Here is a 26,825-nt window from a genome sequence, read left to right as displayed (position 1 = left end):
TTGCTGAAGGCACTTAGAGATGACATAATCAAGATGTAGCATTTGGGGACCTTTACAAGAATAAGTACATTTCAGGGAGCAGTGCTTCCTAATTGAGGACATTCTAACAAACATCGTAGGGGGATTTTGTCTTTAACATCTAGCAGAATTTTGGCCTTCAACGAAACTAAACCTACATGCTAGGACTACATGTGAGCAAGACCTGGTCTGTACTTTTGAAAACAGTAACTAAGAGGAGGCACAGCTTTCTTATATGACAGTCATCCTCTTCTGCAGTTCAACATTATCAACAGAGCCTGCTTTACAGCAGAAAGACTCCATAGGAAATAAATTAACCTTATGGAGTCATTTATCTTATTGGTCTGGTGTGAAATTATTATTCTTATGTCCTGGAAATGTAATAAATTAAAACATAGGTGTGGTTCACTATTGGACATTCTGAAAGAGATTATTATTGAAGAGACTGGCAAAAGAAGTATGGTGTTGTTTATCAAACTGGTAATAAATGTATGGTTTGGTGATGGAAAAGTGCAGATCCTCCTCTGTCTCCATGTGGCTTAAAGACATTTCTTCATACATGGCATCATAAAAAATTATATTCAAACCACAGAAAACCACATCTCTTTGATAAATTCTGGTCTGGTTTTCCTGTGTAGCTCCAGGCTACAATATATTTCACTGTCTGCTGCGATCTGACAATGATTTATGTTTTACATATGCACACATGCATTTAGTCAGTGGAATAGTGACAGCCACTCTGTGAGCCTGCCCAGAGTCTCTCCAGGTAACAGGTGAAAGATCTGTCTGACAGCTGTCTGTCACAGATGCAGCTGCTGAACTAAGTAGGCAGAACACACCTACACCATTATCACTACAAGCAGGCCAGCTGTGTGGGCCAGCGCAAACATTCACTGATTGTCTCCCATCACCAGACTCTGTGTGTTAGTGCCGCTTCCCACTGGCCTGTGTGTGCATGTAGTGAGTATGAGCAGCGGACAATTCAATGAAACATTAAACATTTAACAATTAAATGCACACTCAAGTAGATTGGGCATCAGAAATCAATGTTTAATGTAACCTTTAGCTCGTCTTTGCCTGAAACAGCCCTGCATCACACATCAAAGGCACTGACCAAGATAAGCAGTTATTTTAACCTTTTTTCTGTGTCCAAAGCTGACATAAATTAAATAAAAACAAAACAAACATGGGAGCGATCATTAGCAACTGATGTAATTTCTAAGAATTAATAGTAGGCAACCAACACAATTAACATGTGTTTAATTCCAAATGCACTACTGAGTTTCCTGTACCTTTATGGAAATGTAATCTTATGTTGAAAGACATGTCTGCATCAGAGTCAAACACATTTTCAATTTTGCATGGCATTCATGATACCCAAGATGATGATAAAATGATGAAAACATGATAAAATCTAGGTTCTTACCAATCCGTATAATATCTTTGAAGCACATATCAACTTCATCGTCCACGTTCTCCTGTTCTTGTTCCAATACAGGGTTTGACTGTCTGAGAACGATGGGACAGACCACGTCTCTGCTGCTACCCTCCGGAGAGTTTTTCCTCGGTCTGGGGAATCATAACAATAGTATGAAGTACATCTATGCAAGACAAAACTGTGATTAACATTTTTATTCAGCCTAACCTCCGTGCAGGTGGAGGAACAACAGCATTCTTCATGTTTCAAGTAACATCTGATAGCAAGTAGGACGGCCATCTTTGGTTCATCAATAGTTAATGAAGGAATCAACTGAAAAATGTAGATTATTCTCAGAGATATATTCAATACAAATATTCTGTATGATGAAGAAGGATTTTATTTACACTGAAAAGGAGAACCTTTGTTATGATATAACTGTGTTAATCGCCTGCTGGGAAATTGGGGTAATGCAAATGCATATTGATGGAATTCAGGCCATATAATACAGTTTGGTTGTAAGAATATATTTAATCTGAAATTCACAGGGAAATCACTGAGGGTGACCCTCATTTATTATGATGCTGAGATTACACCATTGAAAATACAAATATATAAAATCAGTCAACAAATTTCAGGCGGATAATGGATGGTTATTAATAGGGATATAACAATATATCAACTCTTGCGATACCGCAATAGAAATATGGCTTGATGCTGTCGTGAGACTGTGATGTTATCTACCGTGATGTTAATGGTTATTTACATCTCTCCTGGTTGAAAATTGTATTGTTTTTGTTTGAACGGCAGAGGGTGCAATCATAGAAGTCAAGAAAGCAGACTCCTGTCATCCTTTGCATGCCAGCCAGGCGCTGCTAGAAAATAAACCCAACAGGAAATGTATGGATGAACGTGCCAATAACGAAAAAAAGATTAAAGATCCAACATTTTGGTTTTCCAGTTTCCAAAACTGACAATGGCAAAAAAGGAAAATGACAAATGCAAAACAACTTGCAAATACTGCCTAACGACGGTCAACCACACTATGGAAAACACATCAAACATGAGAAGCCAGAAAAGCTGAACAAAGCTCCAGCCAGACCAAAGGAGCCTGAAAGAAGCGTGTGGAGCCCTGCATCCTCATAACTGACACAAGCACTCAGGCACGACACACAGGACTCAAAACAGGCAGGGTGGAAAAGGCTCAAGGCTGGTTTAATGATGACAAAAAGATTCTCAATACAAGAATGGAGAACAAAAGGCACACGTTGACAAAACAAACAAAAGACACTAAGGATAGGGTTTTCTCAAACACTAGGAAGTAATAGTAGAGAAGAATTTCCAAGTTTGGGATCAATAAAGTGAATAAAAATTAGGCTGACAAGGTAGAAACGCTGGACTGACATGAAAACCACAAGGTCACAAGACACTCTGGCACAGGACAAGGGGAGACACAGACTATATATACATGAGGTAACAAGGAACAGGTGGAGACAATCAGGGCGGGGCAGACAACCAGACAGGCGGGAAACACACCAGGAAGCCAGGGCTCTGAAACGAGAGGAGAGTCAGGGTTTCACAATAAAACAGGAAGTGAGACAACACTTGACGCTAGTGAACTAACAGCATAACAGACACGACGAGACATAACAAGAGGTGAAGAAACAACAAGATGCATCTGTGAATATAGCGCCAAACACTTCAAGAAATGTGGTCAACAACTATGGAGTTTGGAGGTTAGTAAACACGCTGAAGCCTATGTATACAGTTCCATCAAGGCCACACTTAAGTCACACAGTGAAAGCAGCTCTGTACCAAGAAACAAAAGCCAAAGTGACACAGAGCCTCAAAGAAGCAGCATCTCAATAACCACAGCTGGGTGGACTTCACAAGCTACTCAGAGCTATCACAGTCACAGTCATGTTATGAGAGGGGAACGGGAAATGAAAAGTTTTGTCCGACAGACTCAGCCTCTTGTCATGTCACACGCTGGACTCAACATAGCTGAGGTTTTGGAATCTGCTGTTTTGGAGTGAGAGCTCAACATGAAGAATAACGACAATCATCGCTGTATTGCTGTCGCCACAGACAGTGCAGGAAATATAAATGTAGTGGTGACAGAGGCCAGATTGTCCTCACACATAAAGTGTTTTGCACACATTTGCTTCACAAGCAGGTTTGAACCTAAGTCACTCCAGTCACCTGCTTGGTCAAATGAGGTGTGTAGCAGCGTTCTGCCACAGCTGGGCTGACCACCAAACAGAGTGTTAAACCTGCCAGTACATAAACTGTTCAGGATGTGGTCACCTGGTGGAACAGCTGTTTGATTATTTTATAAAATGACTGCTACTGACTGCTGCTTTGTTTTTGCTTTGAAATTGTACATAGCTCACTAATTTGTTGCCAAATACAAATTATGCCATTTTTTTGCACATACTTAGTTCACGGCTGACTGCTTTTATTGTATTTTATGAAAGAAGGAAAGCAGAAGCACTTTGAGTTAAAAACAGATATTTATCTGAATAAATGCTGTACTGAACAATCGATTAGTACAGGCGTTATCTTTGATCAGGATTTAACTCAACATCAAGCTAATTTCAGGACTGCCTTTTTTGTAAAAATCAGGCACATCTAGTCTCAAAACGATGCAGGAAAAAAATCATTCACGGCACATGTTCTGACAAAAACGAGGAAAAGAGATCATATGTCTCTGATGTTAGCTGCTCTGCACTGGCTGCCTGTAAAGTCCAGAACAGAATTTAAAATCCTTCTCCTTACCTACAAAACATTAAATGGTCAGGCACCATCTATCTTTAAGAGTTCATAGACCCTATTACCCCACTAGAACACTGTGATCCCAGAATGCAGGCTTACTAGTGGTTCCTAAAGTCTCTAAAAGCAGACCAGAACCTTTAGCTACCAAGCTCCTCTCCTGTGGAACCATCTTCCAGTCTTTGTCCAGGAGGCAGACACCCCCTCTACATTTAGGGGTCGGCTTAAAACTTTCCTTTTGGATAAAACTTCCAGTTAGGGCTGGCTCAGGCTTGCCTTGGACTGACCCCTAGTTGTTCTGCTGTAGGACTAGACACACAGAGCTTCTCTGTTCTTCTCTCCCTCTTCATCTGTATGTATTCATGTCCTACTGAGGCGTGAGTCCTTGTGCTTTCTTGTCTTGCAGGTTCCCATGGAGAGTGGTTGAACCTGGAATGTGGATTATAGCTACATCGCCTTCCATGGCCCTGCCTGCAATCCACTGCTATTACTATTAGTCATACTTGCATTATTATTAGAGTCATAGTGTTGTATTATGTACAATCTGTTACTAATACGTATGTATATGTATCTATCTCATCCTGTCTCACTCTACATTATCCCTTACATACTAATCTATTATTAGTTCTCTCTCTCTCTCTCTCTGTCTCTCTCTCTCTCTGTGTCTCTGTCTCTCTCTCTGTGTCTCTGTCTCTCTCTCTGTCTCTCTCTCTCTCTGTGTCTCTGTCTCTCTCTCTGTCTCTCTCTCTCTGTGTCTCTGTGTCTCTGTCTCTCTCTCTGTCTCTCTCTCTGTCTCTCTCTCTGTCTCTCTCTCAGATGTAATAATGGTCCTGGTCTGGTTTCAAACCCTGACCGTTATTTAACACACGTTCATAGAACAGCCCATCATGTTTTAACTGAAGAAGAGTTTTTCCATACCGATGTGTGATGTTAAGGTCTCCGTCTTCATCCAAAAATGGTTCCACATTTCCTTCTCCACTATTCTTGTCATCTTTTTCTTGTGTGGTTTTTGTGCCTTGCTGCCCATCCTCCCTTGGGTCATCATGATCATTTGCCTCTTTTAAGGCTTTCCCTAGGTCATTCTTGTCGTGCCAGTCACCATCTGACAAGATCTTGAATTTGGAGACGAAGACTAGATGGATGAATAGAGCAAAGTTAGAGCATGAGTGTAAATATATACAACACATTTTAACATGCAAGGTGGAAATGTGATATTAAACATTAGATTTATTCCAACACATGCCAATTTTATCATTCATCTCAGCAGCCTTAATCATTCACCAAGTATAGTAGTAATATAAGAGTTTAAAGCTTTTTAAAAAAGTCTGATTAGGATGGTTTTCTCTGTTTTATCTCATTACCAATCACCTTCTTCACTTTGCTCAAAATTCAATGTAATTGAATTCTGGCACATAAAATCACGAGGCTCTCCGATGTCCAGCTGGTTTGAGAGAGGGGGTGGAGTGTCAGTCAATGAATATTGTTTGTTTAGGAGTTGTTATAGATGTCCCAATCAAGACTTTATGTGGCCTGTCCCTGATCAAAGTTCTTCTATATTGGGTCTCTGCCACTACTGATACCGAGTCTGATTTGATGCTTAAATTGACCTAAATGTTGATTAAATATGCATCTGACACAATGAAATAACAGGTGTAGTCTACTCAATTTGGCACATCTTTTTTCACAACCTTCTTGATCCAAATAACGGAGGTCCTGGTTCAAAAGTTGGAAAAGAACTAACAATTATTGTCTTTATTGCCTCTGTCAATTCTGTCAATTAATTTCTTGATTAAGACATTAATCATTTATTACAAAATCTTGAAAAATGTCAATCCCAGTTACCCAGCTGAAAAATGTCTTGTTTTGCCCAACCAACAGTAAAAATCCCAAAGTTATACATAGTTAGGTTAGAGTGATATAACACAGAGATAAGCAGAAAATCCACACACGCTGACACCAGACTCAAAACCATTCACCATGACAAAAAAGTATCTCTAATAAACTCAGTGCTCACAGTGCACAGGGATTCAAGTTTTTCTCTCACGATTTCGTTTTCCTACGTGCCTGCCTACCGCACATGCATTAGTCAACACTTCATACAAGATCTATACCGAAACATAGAATCATACACACCAGGCTGTCCAACATTATTAAGGCGTGTCATAAGGTGGCGCGCATTGGGCAGGAGCATATGAACATCTGACAGCACAGTATCATGATGAAACGTGATCTGGTCCATGGCTGATCATTCATGGTCTTTAAATAGTGGAGCATTCCATTCACCTGCTTCCCAGCACCTGCTGAGAGTGGGCGCATACAGTTTAGGCACACACAGGCTGACAGAACACACATCTTTAATCCACCTTTAAGTGACAGCTGATTTAAATCCACCCCCCTGAACAAGCAGCAAGCTACCAAAAAACTTAACGGAACAGTTTTATGTTTTCAGCATTCACTGACAGATCACACGTACTGTTGTTTTATTACAAGGCGAAAACACACAAAAAATTAACTGACGATATGAACTCGATGGCTGCAAACATAGCAAAGTGGAACACATTTGAAAACCTCTTCTAAATGTTAGATGTAAACTTTACAAGCATTGCTTTAAGTTACACTGCAACAAATCTGCTGAACACTCCTGGTCATAATAGTTAACCTCGCTTACATATCGAACTTAAACTTTCCCGTTACGCTTTCATATCAAACAGCTGCAGCAGGGCCCAGCGGATTACGCCGCGCATTAACTGTTAACTCCTAACACTCGTATTAAACGTGTTTAAAATCTAAAAAGCAGCTACAGGACGTTTTAAAGGACAACATACTCTACCTTTCCGGTAACAACTGTAGAGAGCACACTCCCATCAGTCATTGGTCACTAAAGCTCATAGTGGTGCACGTTCGTAATTCGTCCGGGCTGAAAAAGTATGGTATGGCTTCAGTTCCGCCAGGACTGGCTGCGGCCCGAGGTAAGGCGGGCCTAGATGTCACAGAGTTAGACTTACCTCAGCCGTGTTGTGTTGTTCTAAATTGGAAATATTTCACATCGGCTACTCAACATACAGTACATTTGTAAACAACAGAATGCACTTTTTTAATGATAAGCCACTGGTTGTCCCATGACACTATTGACCCGGAGTGCTCGATAAGGACTGCTTTCTGTATGAAGATTGATTGACTATATCTGTACGCTCTTCTAGAGGAATACTGGTACCTGTTATTGTGGATTATGATACTGAGTTATCAGATCTCTACAACTGGTCATGTTTTGTCAATTCTGAACTTTCCTACCAGCCATTGGATTTCAAGAGATTTGTTTGCATGAAAAATAATTTTTGTATCTGCCCTGTGATTTGATTAACTCTGAAATATGAATTTAGAAAATGTAAAAGTATGTAGAATAGAGATGGGATTTATGGCTCTTTGAGGGGAGCCGGATCTTGGTGAGCCGTTCCTTTTAAAGAGTCGTTCAAAAAACTGGCTCATTTGGCTCATTTTTAGATTTATTAAGTTTTAAGAAGACAGTCTGGCTTTAACTCGTTTTATCTTGGAAATAATCACTGGGAGGAATGAATTTAGATATCCCACCAATATGAGTTTGAATTATTCTGAAATATTGATGATGACGTCATTTGACATGTGTGGATTAGATTTTAAAGTCTGATCTGGATTAATTGTAAATATTCCACAGGGTGGCGCCATATCACTCTGCTTTGACAGTGCTTTGGGTTTTGTTTTTTTTTTTTTGTTACTGCCGCACTCAGGTGAAGGCAGCGTGCACAACGTGGCGTGATGCTTCTTGCATATCTAATAAGCACCACGCAGCTGGTCAGAACGGTTCCCAGCTGCGACTCGGTTCCCATCGTTCTTGTTAACAGCCGTTCAAAAGAACCAGTTCGTTCGTGAACGTCACAACACTAATGTAGAATTAGTCAGTGAATTCAAACCACTGGGACCCTGTAGGTATTTCTGTGGAAAAGTTGTTATACTGCATTTCTATAAAGTTCAATGTCTCCCAAATATGGATCCACTGTATAACAGGGAAATAAAGGTCCTAGTTTTTCAGAATTTTTATCGAAACAATATGGCCACCATTAGCCTATATATCAAGGTAAAGATTTCATCCTATGAAATTGTTATGTTTTGTCATGTATCTCACCATTAAATGCCTAACAAAATTGCACATGCACAGGTATGTTGTGTGCAGGAGCGACGCGAACACTCTGAAATTTGTTGAGTACGCAGGTTAACATACCAAGTGCACAGAGAACCAGGAGGCCACAGATACAATGTGGCGCTGACACAGTGGAGTCAGGCACAGTGGCGTAAGTGAGTAATGACGGGCCCAGGTGCAGAGTATTATGACGGGCCCTTGAGCTCCTTTAAGAAGCAAAAACGCAATTGTGTAAGCAGACCATACCTATGGTGTGTTTGACCTGAGCATCGCAGTTCAGTCTATTGTTGAACAGGCCAGAGAACTCTTTCAGAGATTGTGAGAGCTCTGCTTTCTCTGTCTCAGACAGGGCTGCATCCTCCACTTTGTTGTGAATGTACACCATACGTTCATCATGGCTTAGGAAGACAAAATGACCACCTAGGTCTCTCAGCTCCTGATGAGTTAGCTGTGAAGCAGACACACCGTTTTCGCTGAGCCATACTCTGCCCCATAGTTGGGTGCATATGCACATCGGCTATCAGTAGCATGAAGTCAGTCCCCAAAAAGATGGGGGGAAGGGAAGGACAGGTCAGGGTTAACTGACAGTCAGTGGCTAGACAGCTGTCCTATCTGGAGCCAGACCAGACCAGATGGTTAGCAGTGTTTTGAGACAGATAGCTCCACAGGGACAAGTCCCAAGGTCTCACTATGTCTTCTGATATTCCACACTCCACCAGGGTGGAGTTGTGCAGTGCTACTTGGCTTCCTGGGGGATGTCATTAGCCAGAACCTGTGTTTTGAGGCTGACCCAGATTGCCAGACTTGTGCTCTATGAGGTTGACTAAGGGATTAGAGACAGAAAAGTTTCTGCCAAAGTTCACATTAGACACTTTGCAAATTGCTGTGACTGTGTTTTTTGTAACTGTGTGGATGGGCCTCTGAGTGGATGCTGTCCTGTCATCATCAATGTCTCATACAGGAGTCATCTCAGACTAATGAAGAGTGGGGGCCACTTCACTCATTTCCCACTCTTTTCTGCAATTCATGCAACTACACGTGGTCACTCCCGGGGGCAGGCATCCAATCCATAAAAGTTAGAAGGGGTTACTGAACACTTTCCAGAATACCTCTCCATATTAATTCCTGGTTATTCTGAGGCAGGAAGACCTTGCAGAACAGGGCACAGAGCTGAGACCTGGACGACAAGTGAGATTGCATGGCTGTGAATCAATTTTTAGGTTCCTCTGTCGAAAACGTTGGGCATCTCCATGAATAACTGGGAGCAAGCTTCCTTATAAACGACCACCACTTAAAGCCAATCCTGCTGCATGTTGGTTGCACCATCAATATATCAGGGAGCATATCAATATATCAGGGACATAAAAAGGAGTTCAAGCCTGAGTTCAAGGTCTAATCATTGGCATCATGTTGGAGTACTGAAAACTGTGGTTCAGTTAACTAACAGAACCACAGTTATGATAACTGTGAGTTTTATATTGAAAAAGATACAGAATTCATAGCTGGCCCATTCTACAGAAACGGATACTCACAGAGAATCACTAAGTTGTCTATTAGATGCAAGAGGTGTTTATTTTCATTGGCCAACAGTTGTATTGGACCCTGGATATGCTGAAAGCCATAACCTGCTTAGAGCCAACTATTTATTTTAAGCTCCAGGCATCCTGCTAGCTCCGGCCTCTGAGTCGGCTAGCCACGGGCCTGCTAGCATTCTGCTAGCTAGAGCCCTTGAGGGGCTCCAGCCAACAGCTTCCTTGCCTCCAGCCATGTCCAGTTCCCGATGGGGCCCCCACAAGAAAGAAACAGGGTTCCCGACGATATCGTACCACACCGCTACCCGTCTCCTCATCCTCACTGTTCGCGAGCACCCCCCGGAGGTCCCACTGCCCAGTGTCCCAGAGGTCCTGGGTTGATCACTACCAAGTCTGCTCCTGATCCCGAGTCGGCGACCTGGCCGACACTTGCTTCTGGTCCCCAGTCAGGGCCCAGCCGACATCTGCTCTTGATTCCCAGTCAGTGGTCCGACTGATATCTAGTCCTGATTCCCCTTCGGTGGTGCAACCGATACTTAAGCCTGTACTGCAGAAACCTCCTGCTGCCCTATTACTGGCCTCCTGTTCTGCCGGCCTGTCGCAAGCCTCTAGTCTTGCCACCCTTTCACTTGTGTCCAGTCCTTTCCCCTCGCCGGCTTCCTGCTTAGGTTTACTGCTTCTCGTCGTTGGTGCTGAGTCACTTCATCGGCTTCTAGAGAGAACCCGCCTATGTCGTCGGCCTCCAGCCCATTCTCAGTGGAATCGCTGTGCAGTGGGCTTCCTGGCCGTCCTCCAGACAGGTTCCACCTTCCACAGCTCCTGCCTGTCTTCCAGAGGCATCTGTAGTTGGACCTCAGTAGCAGAGGAAAGTAGCAGGTGTTTAAACCACTAGGGCCCCAGGGCGAAAAAATAAGCTGTCGGCCCCTACTGAACCCCCCTTTTATTTAACTTGTGTATGTATTAGTGATTAATAATAAGTTTTTGACCATTTGATTAAACACAAATTGAGGAAAAACACTAATCACAATATATGCAGATCTTACATTTCCCATAATGCAACTCAACAGATCTTTCATTACACCTGCCTTACTGGTACGGCGTATGCCTCTCAAACTTGACGTCACCAGTTCACAGTAATGCCTCTTTAGACATTTTCTCTTGGCAAAGACAAAGCCCCTCCAGAGCCACAGAAGACATTAAACAGCAGTTTTCACATGATAAGTAATCGTGACAAGTAAACTGATCTTCCAGTGTAATATTGGTGGATTGCCTCTTTAATTAGAGCCATTTCACTTACTTCAAGACTCTGGCTAGTATTACAACTCGGTTTTACATCAGGGTTGATGGTATGCTATTTTTAGTAGCTGTAGCATTACATTTTCACAGACAAGTCTTAAAACCAGAACTAATGTGACAAATGAACGTGCCCAGTGATCAAGGATGTATTGTCTTCTTCTCTCACATCCTGAAGGTCAACTCCACTCTCCTGACCAGGGACCTGCTTACCTCGGATATAGAACGACAACCTACACACACACACGCACACGCACACACACACACACACACACACACACACACACACACACACACACAGGTATGAGGAAAAAGTTGATAGATGTCTATTTCCATTTCTGTGTGTGTGTGTGTGTGTGTGTGTGTGTGTGTGTGTGCAGTACCTGACAAGGCCATAGCCAGTTGCAGCTCCTGTTTTAGAATTTGTAGAAGCTCAGTAACCCCCTTTTCTCCCTGGACACAGGGCATGTTTGTTTGGTTATGTGTCAGAGTAGAGTGTTAGTACTTTTTTCAATGATAGTATAGGATGGTCTGAGGTTTTTAATAATAACCATCTTTCTTTTTGAGCCAGCCATGGTAATTGTTTTGTCACGTGCAAATGACCAAAATTTGTACCACAACAGAATCAAAAACAAAAAAAAAATTTTAATATATGATGTAATAATATATGATTGAACTGAATTTCAAGAGAGAAAGTGTTCAGTTTCACTCCTGCACACTAAAGTTCAGGAAACAATTAACATTTTTTGAGCTATTCATGGGCTAGCCACGAAACCCAACATGTCACACTGATATGACATTATAATGAGTGCAGTAGGGACTCTCAGCACCCCTCCTGATTCAGACTAAGACTGTAGCTGAGTGTGGTGACTCACCTGACAGGCGAGGGCCCATAGCACTGGTCGGCCAATGAAGACAGCCTTTGCTCCCAGAGCCAAGGCTTTCAAGACATCTGTCCCACGCCTCACTCCTCCATCCATGTAGACATCACAGCGACCCTGTGCTGCCCTCACTACCTCCTCCAAGACATCTATCTACATACACAAAACAAACAGATTTTTCTTTATATTTAAATTGTCATATAAAGTACATTTAAAAGTTGTCTGGTGATATAGATGATATTATATTATCTTATTGTCAGCAGTGGAACAGCAGCAGAAAGATTAGTTCACATTATTGGCAATCAAAGCATTTAGATTACATTGTGACCTGTTAGTAGCTGGTATGACCACATAGCTTGATAATAAATCCTCTAGAGCCAACAGAACAAACTTTTACCATTAAAACATATTAATAGAGAACAAAATGGACGAGAGCTGCTGAGAGTGAAACTGACTTTTTGGCATTTGGGATGTTGTTTTGTTAAAGAGTAAGTTCACCCTCAAACTTTGCGAAGTCCCTCCTTTCCAGAAATGGAGAAAATGCAACAGAGGAGCAGTTTGTAAAAGTCTGCGTGAGCTGTGGCCTTGTAGTGTGTGGCACCATACGAGGGTGTGAGGACACGGGAACACTGACTGGCCAGTACTCAGTGTAGCATGGATAGCAACATGAGTGGTCACGGTGCTGGTAATCAGAGCTAACCAGCTGTGAGCAAGTACTGCCATGCTCTCACTTACTCTGCTGGAAACAGTCAGAAACAGAAAGACAGGGAGGCTGGCAGAGCTTTGACAGTCACTGGACCATGTTTATGGCGCTGTAAGAATTTCTGTGTGGGTTCAATTGTAGTTAGTAGCTAGTCCATAGTTATAACCCTGCTGTTTGTAGTGCTGTTAGAGCACTACAAACAGCATTATGTCTAAATATAAAGTGAAGCGACACAATTTTTCCTGTAATGCCAGCAACCTTCTATACTGGCCATACAAACCCAAATTTAAGTACCTTTGAATGGTTGGAGGACATTTTATCTTGTAAAAAATATCTCTTTAAATTATGTGGCACCCTCCTAAACGATCTATATATTTGATAATTGTTCCCCTGTGGAGGAGGATTTGATATCAATGGGCTCGCTCTCCCATTTTCTTCCATTTGGTGTAACCCTATTCTCATGGGATGGAAAACTCGAAATAATGAACCCTGACAACCCAGACAGTTGGACAGTTTTTCAACAGACAAAATGTGTCTTTTCAACTTGTTCCAATTAAATATGGTCCCCCAGATTCCTGTCTGGTAGAACTTAAAGGTGTCCAGCTTTTCAAACACATTTTGGTTGCAGCTCCCCAGAGCAGTTGCCATAGTAAGCATGCAGTATCTTCCAACCCTGCTTCAGCCTCATAAAATCTAACATGCTGTTCTCCTTTGTGCCACCAGGAGCTGCAAGGTGGAGCCATTTAAACACTCTACTGTCATAAAACCAAATCAATGATTATGTGTTACTGTATCATATCATGTGGGGGCTGGGCTGGATAAATAATTGTAATCAGTTTCAGATTCAAGTCTCAGAACATACTTAACCTGCTAATTACCCTCCACTGACATTATGTACATACTATGCTGTGGCACAAATGTGTTTCAACTGTAGCAAAGATGTGCCATTCTCACTCTAGGTTGGCCCATTTTTAAGGGCGCCCACTGCATCCACAGACTGCATCTATTATAAACAGGATACTCAATGGGAAAACACTTTTAAGAGAGTTGCAGTGATCTGAGGAGCGGTGCCCAAGACATATGGTTTTATTGTCTAAGACCTTCTCTAATCAATACTATTTTGTGCAACTTGAATGGGAACACAGCATGAGCACATCTTTATCTGTATCTCAATGGATCAGCTTATCTAAATGTTAGATACAGAATTAGACAGTACAAGATTTTACATGGGCCATACCTCACTACAGCTAGGTTATCCAAATCACACTAGAACAATGAAACAAACTTATGTTGTGAGTAGTATAAAAAGATAACATACATCATATGAGAGATGGATGACACCATCTGATAGCTGATATGTTATAAAAGAACCACACACACACAGACCGTGGCAGGAACTCCATCCAGTTGTCGAGCTCCGTGATTGGACACCATTATGCCATCAACACCATAGTTCACAGCCTGGAGAGCATCTTCACCTGAACACACACACGCACACGCACACACGCACACGCACACACACACGCACACTCACACACACACACACACACACACACACACACACACACACACACACAGTTTAACGACAAGTTGTTGATTGTGATCTTGACTGTAATATTGTCAGTGATAATTTAAGTTTAAGGTATAAAATACTTTCTGTGTGTGTGTGTGTACCATTCATTATTCCTTTCACAATCACAGGCAGACGTGTATGTTTTTTCAGCCATGTGATGTCATCCCAGCAAAGAGACGGGTCTATTGCTTTTGCAACATAAACAGCCAAACCACTGTCATTGCCATAGTTTCCCTCAGAGAAAGCCAGGGATGCTGTGGAGAAGTTAGACATACTGGGAACATATACACACACACATATACGCACAAACGCACACACACACGCACACACACACACAAACACACATCACTTACGGTGATGCCACCATGTGCTCTATAGTCTCCATGGTGGAATTTGGGAAGTGATTGTACTTTCCTGTACTGTTGCCATTGGTTCCTACCTCAGATGTGGGGGCAGTTTAAAGCGGTTGCGCATGTCGTCCCGTCTCTTCCCCAGGTATGGCGTATCCACAGTAACAAAGATAGCCTGATAGCCCACTTCCTCTGCCCGGCGGACCAATGATAGTGTGAGATCTCGGTCTTTATAGATGTAAAGCTGCAGCCACAGGACACCCCTGCTGCTGCCTGAGACTGTCATCGCAGACATCACTTCCTCTACAGTGGAGGTGGCCCAGGAGCTCAGCATCATTCCTGTTCCCACTGACTGGCATGCTGGATAGACACATGATATTACTGGTCTTTTCAAGGGTGGTTTAAAAGAGGGTAAACAATGACTTACAAAAAGATTTTACTCAGAAGCTTGTCAAACATCCTCTAGTGTTCTAGAACTTACTGCAATGAGTGTCAGAAACATTCACTGAATATGAACAGCTACCTTACAAAAATGTTTTTCTTTTCTGTCATTGTCAAGTCAAACCTTTCAGCTATGTAAGCAAATATTCCTGGAATTGGCCTTTAAAAAGAGCAGCTGATGTATAAGGTATATATCATTGTTATATCTTCATAAATTGTATGAAGAGAAGCACAATATTACTGAAACCACATACAAGTTTCCAAGTTTCAATTTTATACTCTCAGGTTCTGTTCTATATTCTCAAGTTCTGATATATTTTGCCAACATTTAGTTGTATTATACATTCTCAGTGTCCATTCCATATTCTCAAGTTCCTTTCTGTATTTTCATTTCTGTTCTATCAAACATAGTTGATGGATATTGTTTCCTCTATGTGAGTTTTTAATGTTAACATGCCAAATATATCATCAAAACTGTCTTGTTGCTGTTGTTTACATTCCCCACGATGAAAGCCAAAATATGCACTGCGGACAATATTACTTTCTGGGTGTATATGTGTATAAATAACTGTGTATTTCATCATCATCATATTTCAGATTTGAATGTTTGTACATATGTTCTGAGTGTGTAACATGAGGGGACTACAACTTAGAATTCATTTTGCAAACCTGTGTTGTGACAAATAAATGATCTTGATCCATCCTATATTCCCTTATCCATCCTATGTTCCTGAGACCCAGTTTATAGTTAGTTACATTCTTAATTCACATGTTCCACTCCAGGATTTCAAAGTTTTGCTCTATAATCTTTAATTCTTAGTTTCAATCTATAGTTGGCTTTAGCCCATACCAGCACTCTTCCTCTTCATCACCTGATAATATATTGTATCTTGGACTGGAAGCAAAGGTTAATGGCTAATGGCTAAAGGTTAATGATTGAAACTATGAAACACTGCAGTAGAAACCCACTGCATCTCTCCAAATCATCAACATTTGCCAGTGCCACATCAATAGTCCACTGGTCCCCCAGTGTAGGGCAGAGTTGAAAAAACATCCTGTACATCAGGACCTACATGACATAGAAGTAAAGCCAAAGAATCCTTTTCCATCTACGTATAGTTCAAATGCTGGGCATCTTTTATTTCCATGATTCCATTTTATACAACAGAAGATGGCACTGGTGCGTATGTCAGCTGTGATATGTGCAGTGAAGTGTTTCACTATAGGTAGCAGTGTGTATGATTGTGCACATAACAAAAAACTTGATTTATTCCCAAATTATAATATTCCAAACATGTGATCCATATGTGAGTTTAGTGAATTTCCCCTATTTTGAGATCAATAAAGTCTAATCTAATATTTCCAACTTCCATTCTAAATTGTGTGTAAATGTTTTCTGTACTCTTAAGTTCCCTTCTATATTATTCTGTGTTCCCAAATTCACACATTATGTGTGTTTGTGTGTGCATGTGTCTGTTTACCTCTCGCTGTAGCTGTCTCTCCCTCGGGATGAGCCATCCTCTGCATGGCTGTAGCTGAAACACAGAGAGGCATGCTGAGCTTCTGACCCAGCACAGAGACGGACAGATCCACTGTGGACACGTCCCTCAACACCCGAGGGACAAGACACCACCTGCACTCATGCACACACACACATACACACCATGCACGGAATTTACAGTTGTTTTCTCCACACATTTCTCAATAATAGCCAGCACAATAGGCACAAAACTGTGGATCATGTTTCATTGCTTTGAAACAAAAAGTATTCAGTGACCATATCGTTCAAATTTTATGAGTCGTTTTCTCCCTCAAACCACCCCCCACCTTTACTCTGTATATGTAACAGAGAAAGGAAAAAGAAAAGACAAGAAAGGCAAAACACAGCTGATTCCCATTTTAGCTGAGCTTCTACCCTGATGATGATGCTTTTCAGGTTCATTCTGTTCAATTTTACATAAATGTTCATAAATCAAATTTGGCAGATGTGATTGTAACCAAATGTTTCAATGCTACGTAGGTTTCAAGAGATAGTTCTGGTACTTTTCACAATTACTTACTTTCACACAAAGCTGATGTTGATTACCTGATTTAACCTCCATCAGTTTGTTCCTCTGTTGTGATTGGTGGATTGATGTTAAGCTATTTTTGGCAATTGAGATCTCTGTTGTATTGAACTGTTAAAAAATGTAAATAGATTTGAGAGTTAGACATTTATTTTTAACTGTTAGTAGTTTTCAGCTTTCACAACTTCCAATTCATAATTCAAACGTACTTTTGTCTGACACATAGACACACAGCCCACACCCACCTCCAACCTTACATCTGTAGTGACACTGAGGGAACACTGTCTAACAACAGCAGCCCAAAACAGACGGTCAGTGTCTGCGAAAAAGGATGATCAGTGAAGTGGCCACTCGGTTCCATGACAGATGTAACATCAAGAAAAGAAAATACTTTTCACTGATAATAACACATATTGTGTCTTATCACGAGACATTATCATGTGGATGAGTATACCAACATTAATACTGCATGTTAGCTGAACCATCGACAGCAGCTTCCACAGACTTATCTTCCACAGGAAGATAACTGTCATTAAACGTTTGATTGAACATTTTATCTCACTGTGACCTCACAGTAGCACATTGTCTTGTTTATACAGTATACAAAGCCTGAGATACAGAGGGGCCGGAGACTTAATGCACAGCTGATGATACTAAGCATTGTAAAATACTGTGCCATGATTTTCAAACACCAAATTTCAGATGACCCATGTCTTTAATATTTTAAGATGACCTTTGTATCTATTCATATTTCTGCCATTTCATAATTACATTCCAAACTGAGGAAACAGCAACCTGAAAACACTTTTCTGTCATCTTGTCTTTGTGGTCATTCATGATTGTAATTTGATTGCTCAGCATGTGTGTCTGTGTGTGAGTGCTGTACCTGTTAAAGGCAGAGACATTGTCAGCCAGACTGATTTGCTCATCAGCTCCTGAGCGGTAGTAGTCGTACACAGCTTTAGGAAGAACTTTCCTGGCTTCCTCCTCAAAGTCCGACACACACACACGCTGCCCCGACATCGCTGTCCACTCAAACACAGAGGCACTGAGGCGGCTCACTGACGGTGACTCTGACGGACAGAGCAAGGCAAGCTGGGATATGCAGACCTACAGTAATCATTAACTTGCTGGAGGCTTCATCGGCCCAAAACGGCTTCTTCTTAATCATTACTTCTGCTCTGGCCAGTTTACACAAGATAAAGACATGGGATGAAGGCCAGAACAGACCATCAGGACTGTGGGCACCGTGGTTATGACTATGAAGCACCTGGACCTTTATATCCTGTGTGTATTTACTCTGTTACCAGGTCATGAGATAGTGCTGGTTGACAGTGAACTTTGAATCCTCATGTTTAAGTGTGTGTGTTGGTAACCGCTGATGTATTCACTGAGAAAACTATCCACCTGCAGTATAAAATGCTGTCTAATGTTACAATTGTGATGAGGCTATGCCCAAATTCAGAAGCAGCACCAAATGTTAATTATTCGCAATCATCTTTTTTTTTTAAACTTTTTATTTAGATTTTTTCAGTTAAACATTAAACAGTGTCTGAGACAAGGTCAGTGATATAAAAAGGTGCAAATGGTGGTGAAAATGTATATCAAATATATATTACATATTATAATAATGAAGATAAGCAAACAGGATAAACAAACAGACAGACAAAAATATATAAATAATTAGCTAAACAGATAAATGAATGAATAAATGATGAGATTAAAAAAAAAAGATTCACATCGTGTCAGGGTCCATTTCCAGTACTTAAAGAACAGCATCAACAACCCAAATTGTTCACATTATTAGATATTTTCCGACTATGCTCCACCTTCGATCAAAAAGGTCAATTTTCAGCTGTAATGATGCGGTCATTCTTTCCATGAGATAAACCTGTCTCAACCTCTGCTTCCATTCAGCCACAGTCGGTGATTTAACATTCTTCCAGTTTGCTGTTATATTTTTCTTGGCAACCAGTAATAAAATATGCAAAATATATCTTTGGTCAGCAGTGAGAAGGTCGACCGGTATAGCACCCAGCAGGTAGAGCAGCACGTTTGATGGAATTTCTCTTTTCATAATTTTCTCAATTTCGTCTTTAATATTCTTCCAATATTCAAAAATAACTGGACAGTCCCAGAATATGTGCGTATGATCACCTACTTTACTGCGTTGTCTCCAGCATAGAGCTGCTGAGGGGGCTTTAACAACATTTGAAACAGCCAAAGGGGTGCGAAAAAATCTGATTTTGAGTTTCCAGTCGAATTCTTTCCACTGCTGATTCCTTTATGACTGCTGCTAGAAAGTTGATCCCAAAGTCCGTCTTCTATTATTGTGTTAGATTCCAATTCCCATCTTTCCTTAATATTATAGGTATTTTCATCTAAGTCTGATGAGAGTCTTTTATAGAGGTGGGAGACATGTTTACGTAATGATTTTAATAAAATACTGTTCTATAATATTTGTGATTTTGCCAATTCGCTCTTTGTCTTTATGATTTGTAATATAGTGCCTAATTTGCAAATATCTATAAAAATCATTAGAGGGGAGGTCGAATTGTTCCTGAAGCTGGGTAAAGGACTTTAAGTGTGTTTCTTCAAATAATTGATGAAAAATAATGAGACCTTTAGCAGCCCATCTCCTAAAACCATGACCTGAGACCGAAGGTGGAAAATCAATATTGCCCACTATGGCCATAGCTCGAGAAATAGATCCACTATCTTTAAACATCTTTTTAACTTCCGCCCTAATCTTTAAAGTATGTTTTATCCATCTATTTCCAAGCTTCATTTCATTGACATGTTTCAAATCCACAAAGGCTAGGACAGATAACGGTGCACCCTTAACTTCACCCTGTTCTATTTGAGTCCACTTTGCCTCCTCTTCTCTGCTGATCCAACCCACAATCGCTGCTAGCTGAGCTGCCCAGTAGTAAAATTTCAAATTCGGCAATGCCAGACCTCCTCTGTTTTTAGCCAAATTAAGTATTTTAAGTCTAATTCTGAGTCTCTTGTGTTGCCATATAAATAGAGAGATTCATTTATTTAACATATTAAAAATGGAAATTGGAACTCTTATGGGCAGCGACTGAAATAAAAACAGGAGACAGGGAGGCATTATTGGCTTATTATAGTTTGCTTCAAAAAGTTTTGTAGTTTGAGATGTTATAATGATTCCTAGATATCTAAACCCTAGTTTAGACCAGTGAAATGATACTGTCTCGTTAAGGTGATTTGGCCACATCCCTGATATCATCATTGCCTCTGATTTATTTGGATTAATTTTATATCCATATTTCCATAATCTCTCAGACACTGCATGAGTCGAGGTATTGTAATAATGGGATGTTTTATAAAAAGCAAGATATTGTCTGCAAAGAGGGAAATTTTATAAACCCCCCCTTCTAGGAATTGCCAATCTACCCGGTCAAATGCTTTCTCAGCGTCTAAGCTGAGAAGCACTGACGTTTGTGTATCCTTTGCCTTAAGTGACTGCAGATTCAGTACTCTCCTTATATTATTTATCCCATGGCGACCTGAAATTAATGCTGTCTGATCCGGATTTATGAATTTCTTAATGTATTTTTGTGTTGTAGTTGCCAAAATAAATGTTAATATTTTGTAGACCACACACAAAAGACTTATAGGGCGATAGCTAGAGCATTGTGATGGATCTTTCCCCTCTTTATGCAAGACTGTAATGATAGCCTCTGACCGTGATTCTGGAGGGTCTATGGTTATAGTTCATAGTTATGTAACTTGCATAATACAGGAGTGAGAACATTAACAAATTCTTTGTAGTATTCTCCAGAAAAGCCATCTATCCCAGGTGACTTATTATTTTTTAATTTAACTACTGTTTAATCTCTTCTTCTCTGATTGGTTCTACTAATGCAGAGGCTTCATCAACAGTCAGTCTGGCCAGCTTGAGATTTTTAAAGAAATCTTTCATTTTTTCTTCTTTTGATTCTTGTAATTGACCCTTATATAATTGTTCATAGTATTTAGCATAAACATCTGATATCGTTTTTGGGATTGTTTCAATATCATTAGAATGAAGTTGTTTAATTTTAGGAACTATACGACTCGCTTGTGCCTTCTGTAATTGAAATGATAATAACCTGCTCACCCAGTTCATAGTATTTTCTATCAATAAACCTGAGGGCTCCCTCTGCCTTATATGTTCATATCTCATCTAATTTGGTTCTATTGTCAAGTTTATCAAGCACTTCTTATTTCCTGTGTTGTTTATGTTCCCTTTCTAATTTCTTAATCTCAGTTTCTAATTCCATTCCAAGTCTGTCTTTTTTTCAACCTTGATCCTACAGATATTATTTTTCCCCTGATTGTGGCTTTTCCTACGTCCCACAAGATGGAGTGCGAGACCGTTCCATTATCATTCAAAGCAAAATATTCAAATATAGCCAACCTTATTTCTTCTCTGATTGTAATCTGTCAGTACTGAGACATTAATTCTCCAATATTTCATACACGCAATCATCTTTTTGTTAATGTCATAGCTCCAGCTTGTAGTTCTTGTCTTATAAAGGGTCTACATGCTTTAGGTGTCACAGTGCAGCTGCTCCCATTGCAACTTTGACAACATTCATTTGTATCTTTTGCAAAGAATCATAAATGTAGCTATATACTACCCTAACTGTGCATATATGTACATTTGTCAGATTCTATCTTATGTATACCCTAAATGTTGCCTGACAATGTCAGTCCAACAGTCAAGAGCAGTGATTTCCAACCTGGAGGGGTCAGGTCCACAGGGTGTTTTTTTTTTCAGAATTTTACCTTTTTCTGTTGAAATACTGGATGCCTTTACCTCTTTGGGCTTGATAAAAATCCTACAACTGAAACAGGAAGGAAAATATGTCCACTAAGGCCTTAATCTGTGATCTACTCTGACAGTTCCTAACTATTACAAGACATTTCATTTTAAACCAGAGCAGCCCCCTTTAACAGCTGAAAAGGTTTAAGGCCCTGTGCCCATTGCAACCTCCCCCTGACATGTAAACCAGTTGAGTAATCTGGTAATAATACCGGATAACTGGCAAAAAATAACTGAAACAATATGGACAGGCTGCTTGTATATGCAGTTACTGCATGTTTATGGGTTTTCTGGTATGCACTGACTTTATATCCGTAAGTCAATCCTAAGATTTTAACTGTTAAATAAAACACTCACCACTTCTCAGTTCCATGTTTATTTGGCATTCAACAAAATCGATTAAAAGCTTTAAGAATTAACATTTTGCACCATCACCAAAAACATAATTTCTCCCACTAAAAATGTAAAACTAGAAGGTCAAGATTTCTAAAATGCAAGCATTTGGGATGGGGAATGAATATGCATGAGGCAAGCACCTGCTTCTGACAGGCAAGTCAAAAAAGGCTGAAATCTAACTTTTACAGTTCTATCTAAAGAAGGACTGAAGATAGTTACAAAGCACAACACAGACTTAAGATGCACACCGAAGAAAAAGAATCAGAGGTTCTCTCTCGTCTAACTGACTCCACCTTTACATGTCTGATCTAAGCTCACAAATAAGCCATCCAAAACTATTTCACATGAAAGGACATTTTCGTTTTATCAACAAAAGCACACAGAACCTTCCTGAGAAAACAACTCCACTTAATCTTATATTCTAGGAAATGTGACAACACTTCAGAGACGTGTCAAAGTCTTTACTGTTGATCCAAGTACAGTTTGATTGTTTTCCACTTTCATTTCTTTTCAATTCAGGTTTCAGGTGGGTTTCCATGTAGCCGGAAGAATCCTGGTGAACCTTTGTCTCAATTCCTGCCCAACCGTGTACCCAACTAGCCAATCAGAATCACAACACCACTGAGGAAAAGATTAGAGAAAAACAAGCATGGCCATGTAAATGCCCCATCCATCTGAGCCTTAGCCCCAGTGAAGTGCCACCCACAGCGTGTTATCTGTGTGCTTCAGGGGGAAACGGCTCTCTTTCTGCTTCATCCTGCCCTCGGGTGGCGTTTGATTGGCTCAATAGGATGAAGTGGTGTTTATGGGTACAACTTGATAGTGAGCTATGCAGGTGAGGGGGGAAGGTATTTCCAGGTTGAGGGTGAGGAGGCCTTTGCCCTCCTTCCCCCCTCCCCCATTCGGCGCTGCTCTGCCCGGTCAAACCCCAGAAAGGAAGGTGGGACCGCAGGCCCACTAAGCGGTGTGTTAGCCCAATCGCCGATGGTTGGGGGAGTGTGGTTGCAGCGGCGCTACGAGGTCACTGCCCCATTTTGAGTGCCCAGGAGTTTGGGAGGATGGACTAAGCATCCACTTCCCATTTCCTCCCCCCAGTGTGGCCTGGTGCTGCTGTTCCGACACCCCAGACCCGCTGGACTCTGGTGGATCTCCCAGCCTTCGCTGGACCAAAGACATGAAGCAGCATAGTGTTCACACCCAGGCAGTCCAGCCCTCATACAGCTGGGCCAGGTTGTCCATGTTGGTGGCCTCCTTGATGACAAAGTCCACCTGCAACAAAGCAGCAGGACATCAGTTTAGGGAAAAACCCAACAGTCACAAATACAAAGCCACTGTTCTGTGAATGGAGCGTCCACCCCTGTTTCACTGTCACTGGTAATACAGTAGAAATAAGAAAAAAAGTAAAATTCAATGTGACCCACGCTCGTAGTTGGGAATATATTGATAATGAAAAAAACTCAACACTCATCACCTCACCCAAAGAATTTTTCACATTTGCACGCTGGGTTCAGACACATACGATATAAAAATAGCACGAGGAAAAAGTGTGAGCAAATGTTTCAGATAGCAGCTTCTCATTTTTCATTTTCACCACTTATCCAAGCATGGTTGAAATAAGGGCCACTGGACCGTGGGACTGTTAGCACGGTGAAGTAAGGGCTACTGGACTTGCTTGTAGAAACTTGACAATGTTTTGCCTCTCACCCAAAGGGGCTTCTTCAGTTTCAACTTGCTGGTGGGGTGTCCCAGCTGTTTAACCTCTGTGGGACTGTTGGTATGGTTGTTTTAAACACTTGAGTGTGGCTGGCTGACAGCTGTTAAGGTTGTCACATGAGGGCAACTTTGATAAGTGAGCCAATGGTGGATTACTGCCTGCTACACTGTGCATCGCTCACTGCTTTGGGTCACATACAGAAGACTGCTTTTCTTGTGTTTGGGTGGAACAGTTTCTGTCTTAATGAGCTGTTGGGTCTGAAAAGGGACAGGGACGCAGTGTTTGTTGAAAATCCTCAATTTCTCTGATACAACAGACAGGTATGAAATGATCATGTTGCTCTCTTTGTTCTTCTTTTCTTCACCACCCATACCAAGTCTACTCCAAACAGTTGATGTTGAGATGTGTTCGCTATGTGAATCATTTATATGGGCTCTAATCTGAGGTGCTGTAAATTGGTGATGTCTGAGGCTGGCAAATGTAATTGATTTATCGTCTGCAGCAGAGATAAGTCTTGGTCTTCTTTTTCTGGGGCAACACTACCTCTGCACAACACATGTGACGGTCTCAATGCACTCAAGACAATAAATTCCACTAATAAACTCTTTACAAAGCTCGCCTGTTAAATGAAAACCATTCCAGGTGACTTCCTCCTGAAGCTGGTTGACAGAGTGCCAATAATGGGCAAAGCTGCCACCAAAGCAAAATGTGCTACAAAGAATCTAAAATTTGTGTTATGTTTTGTTAACCCCATAATTCCATGTGCTATTTCATAGTTGTGATGTGTTCAGTATTAAATATAATGTAGAAAATAATGCAAATACAGAAAAAACATTGAATGAGAAGGTGTTTCCATACAGAGAGTATTAAGATGTTAAGTGCAGATTGTCAGTAGACACAATGGACACTGCTAGTCCATTTATTCTATTTTAGACTGATGGGGTGGTTGTTTTCAAACATGAAAACTGATCATACTTGAATCTCCCCTGAGAGCCAGTGTGCCTGAAGTGTTACCTGCTCTGTGACGCTCATCCTCCTGTTGGGATCAATGTCTCTGCCCTCCAGCTTGGCTTTCACTCGTTTCCACACACTGACCGCATACGAGTTCCTCTCCTGGACGGCTGCAATATAGCAAGCAGGAAGTTCAGAGCGGTGTCAATATTACGTGTTCATTCACCCTGCTCTTTATTCACTCACAAGTCTGAAATCTTCAGAAGGTTCAAATAAGTGTAACAGGCAAAGGCACAAGTCCACCAAACCTTTGCTCCACCCCAGCCACACCTAACCTTGCTGCTTAGGAGTCTGGGCTAAGTCACTGAGAAGTTATTCATCTGTTTGGGGATCTTTTTACTCATGATGTGTCTGAAAACGTCTGAAAATCCACTTCTTCAACATTTTTCTCAACAGTTCTTTTAATACATATTTTAAATATCATTTTCAGGTCATGTGATGTTTAAAGTCACACTCTGGTATATCCTGAGATTGTGAGGAGAGTGAAGAACATTACCTCGTCCTGTTTTAGGGTCTCGTACAGCCCTCTTGGGGCTGGGGTTAAGGCCTTTGCTGTTCATCAGCAGAGTGCTGGGTGGGGTATCAGTGGGAGTTCCCAGGTTACGTGGCAGAGCCTTGCGTGCATTCTGAGACATGGAGTCTGGCTGGGTCTTCACTCCGCTGCATCTAACGGCTGAAGTCAAACCACCATGACATGGTGTGAGAAAAATCAGTTAGCACCACACCTGGATTAGTATAACATAAATGAAATACTGATAATGTCCTGCAGTTCATCATTGTCCTATACCCTTGAAGCGTGGCTGTAAAGTTTGTAGTTTAGTCAACGGCAGAGAGCAGCTGTTGTGATAAGCTTGAACTCAGTCAGTTGAGCCATTTTTTTAATAATTTGTGGCAGATGACAGTTGCTGTTCTATGCTGAGAAGGAAGCTGCAGTGTTTTTACAGCCACCTCTCAAGAATGTGTTTACTCCTGTAGCTATGTACCTGCTGCAAAGCTGGTCTGGGTTGCAGAAACAGGACTGGCACATTCACTGTCTCTGTCTGTCACCAGCGGGGAGGCAAAGCCAACCAGGCCATTATACACACTATAGTGATGCAAACACAGTATATTAACACCGGATTTACACATGGAAATCAAATGTGTGTATGAGAGTATACACTTATGTGAGCACCTCTGACTCTGGGAATGCAGTTCCTTCAGGGTAGCAGGAATCTCCTCCAGCAGTTCAAGCTGCTCCTGGTTGCGAGGCTGCCCACTGGCTTGGACCACAGTGAATAGGACCAGCTGGATGTTGTCCTGCCACGCTTTGTACTCCAACAGGAAGTGACGCACACTGCCCTCATATGCCACCTCTTCACCATCTGCCAACGCTGCCTCCTCATCCTGTATGACAGATTTAACCCAGAGGATGACAACTCGGTCACAGCTGAAACAGACTGTAAAATACTAATACATACTGTTTTTCCACTTTTTGCACACTTCACTGTGCTGACAATTCAAAAATATAATAATTTTGTTAGCACTTTTTCCACACACACACACACACACACACACACACACACACACACACACACACACACACACACACCTATTCAAACAAATAATAAAAAAAATAGTAACAATTTTTTCTGCAAATGTATTAAAAATCAT

General features: G+C 41.1%; 3 protein-coding genes across 6 annotated transcripts in view; all 3 read right to left on the bottom strand.

The window, feature by feature from the left end:
• Positions 1 to 7,071, bottom strand: part of mettl22 (methyltransferase like 22) — a 31,302-nt gene extending 24,231 nt beyond the window's left edge. For 2 of the 3 annotated variants that reach the window (XM_041957159.1, XM_041957162.1), the window contains exons 1-4: positions 7,038 to 7,071; positions 6,341 to 6,507; positions 5,126 to 5,339; positions 1,445 to 1,587 (exon numbers count right to left, since the gene is read on the bottom strand). In XM_041957159.1, coding sequence (XP_041813093.1) covers positions 1,445 to 1,587; positions 5,126 to 5,339; positions 6,341 to 6,446 — 463 coding nt within the window. In that variant the 5' untranslated portion in view covers positions 6,447 to 6,507; positions 7,038 to 7,071. Of the gene's footprint in view, positions 1 to 1,444; positions 1,588 to 5,125; positions 5,340 to 6,340; positions 6,508 to 6,875; positions 6,897 to 7,037 lie in introns of those variants that run through there. The other variant, XM_041957160.1, reaches the window with a different exon arrangement.
• Positions 7,072 to 11,371: 4,300 nt separating this feature from the next.
• On the bottom strand, positions 11,372 to 26,729 carry hao1 (hydroxyacid oxidase (glycolate oxidase) 1). The gene is made up of 9 exons (XM_041956293.1): positions 26,708 to 26,729; positions 18,107 to 18,245; positions 16,636 to 16,787; positions 14,803 to 15,073; positions 14,465 to 14,637; positions 14,177 to 14,268; positions 12,082 to 12,240; positions 11,590 to 11,659; positions 11,372 to 11,439 (listed from the first exon to the last, which is right to left on the bottom strand). Exons 2-9 carry the CDS (start codon positions 18,241 to 18,243, stop codon positions 11,372 to 11,374), a joined length of 1,122 nt encoding a protein of 373 aa, XP_041812227.1. The 5' UTR covers positions 18,244 to 18,245; positions 26,708 to 26,729.
• Positions 22,418 to 26,825, bottom strand: part of smg1 (SMG1 nonsense mediated mRNA decay associated PI3K related kinase) — a 65,102-nt gene continuing 60,694 nt past the window's right edge. For both annotated transcript variants that reach the window (XM_041956291.1, XM_041956292.1), the window contains exons 60-64: positions 26,347 to 26,558; positions 26,159 to 26,259; positions 25,672 to 25,848; positions 25,179 to 25,285; positions 22,418 to 23,719 (exon numbers count right to left, since the gene is read on the bottom strand). In XM_041956291.1, coding sequence (XP_041812225.1) covers positions 23,642 to 23,719; positions 25,179 to 25,285; positions 25,672 to 25,848; positions 26,159 to 26,259; positions 26,347 to 26,558 — 675 coding nt within the window. In that variant the 3' untranslated portion in view covers positions 22,418 to 23,641. The remainder of the gene's footprint in view (positions 23,720 to 25,178; positions 25,286 to 25,671; positions 25,849 to 26,158; positions 26,260 to 26,346; positions 26,559 to 26,825) is intronic.

The sequence above is a fragment of the Chelmon rostratus genome, chromosome 17, assembly GCF_017976325.1.
Source record: "Chelmon rostratus isolate fCheRos1 chromosome 17, fCheRos1.pri, whole genome shotgun sequence".
Classification (NCBI taxonomy): Eukaryota; Metazoa; Chordata; class Actinopteri; order Chaetodontiformes; family Chaetodontidae; genus Chelmon; species Chelmon rostratus.
The sequence above is the reverse complement of the archived record's forward strand: the minus strand, read 5'-3'. Positions and strand labels throughout refer to the sequence as shown.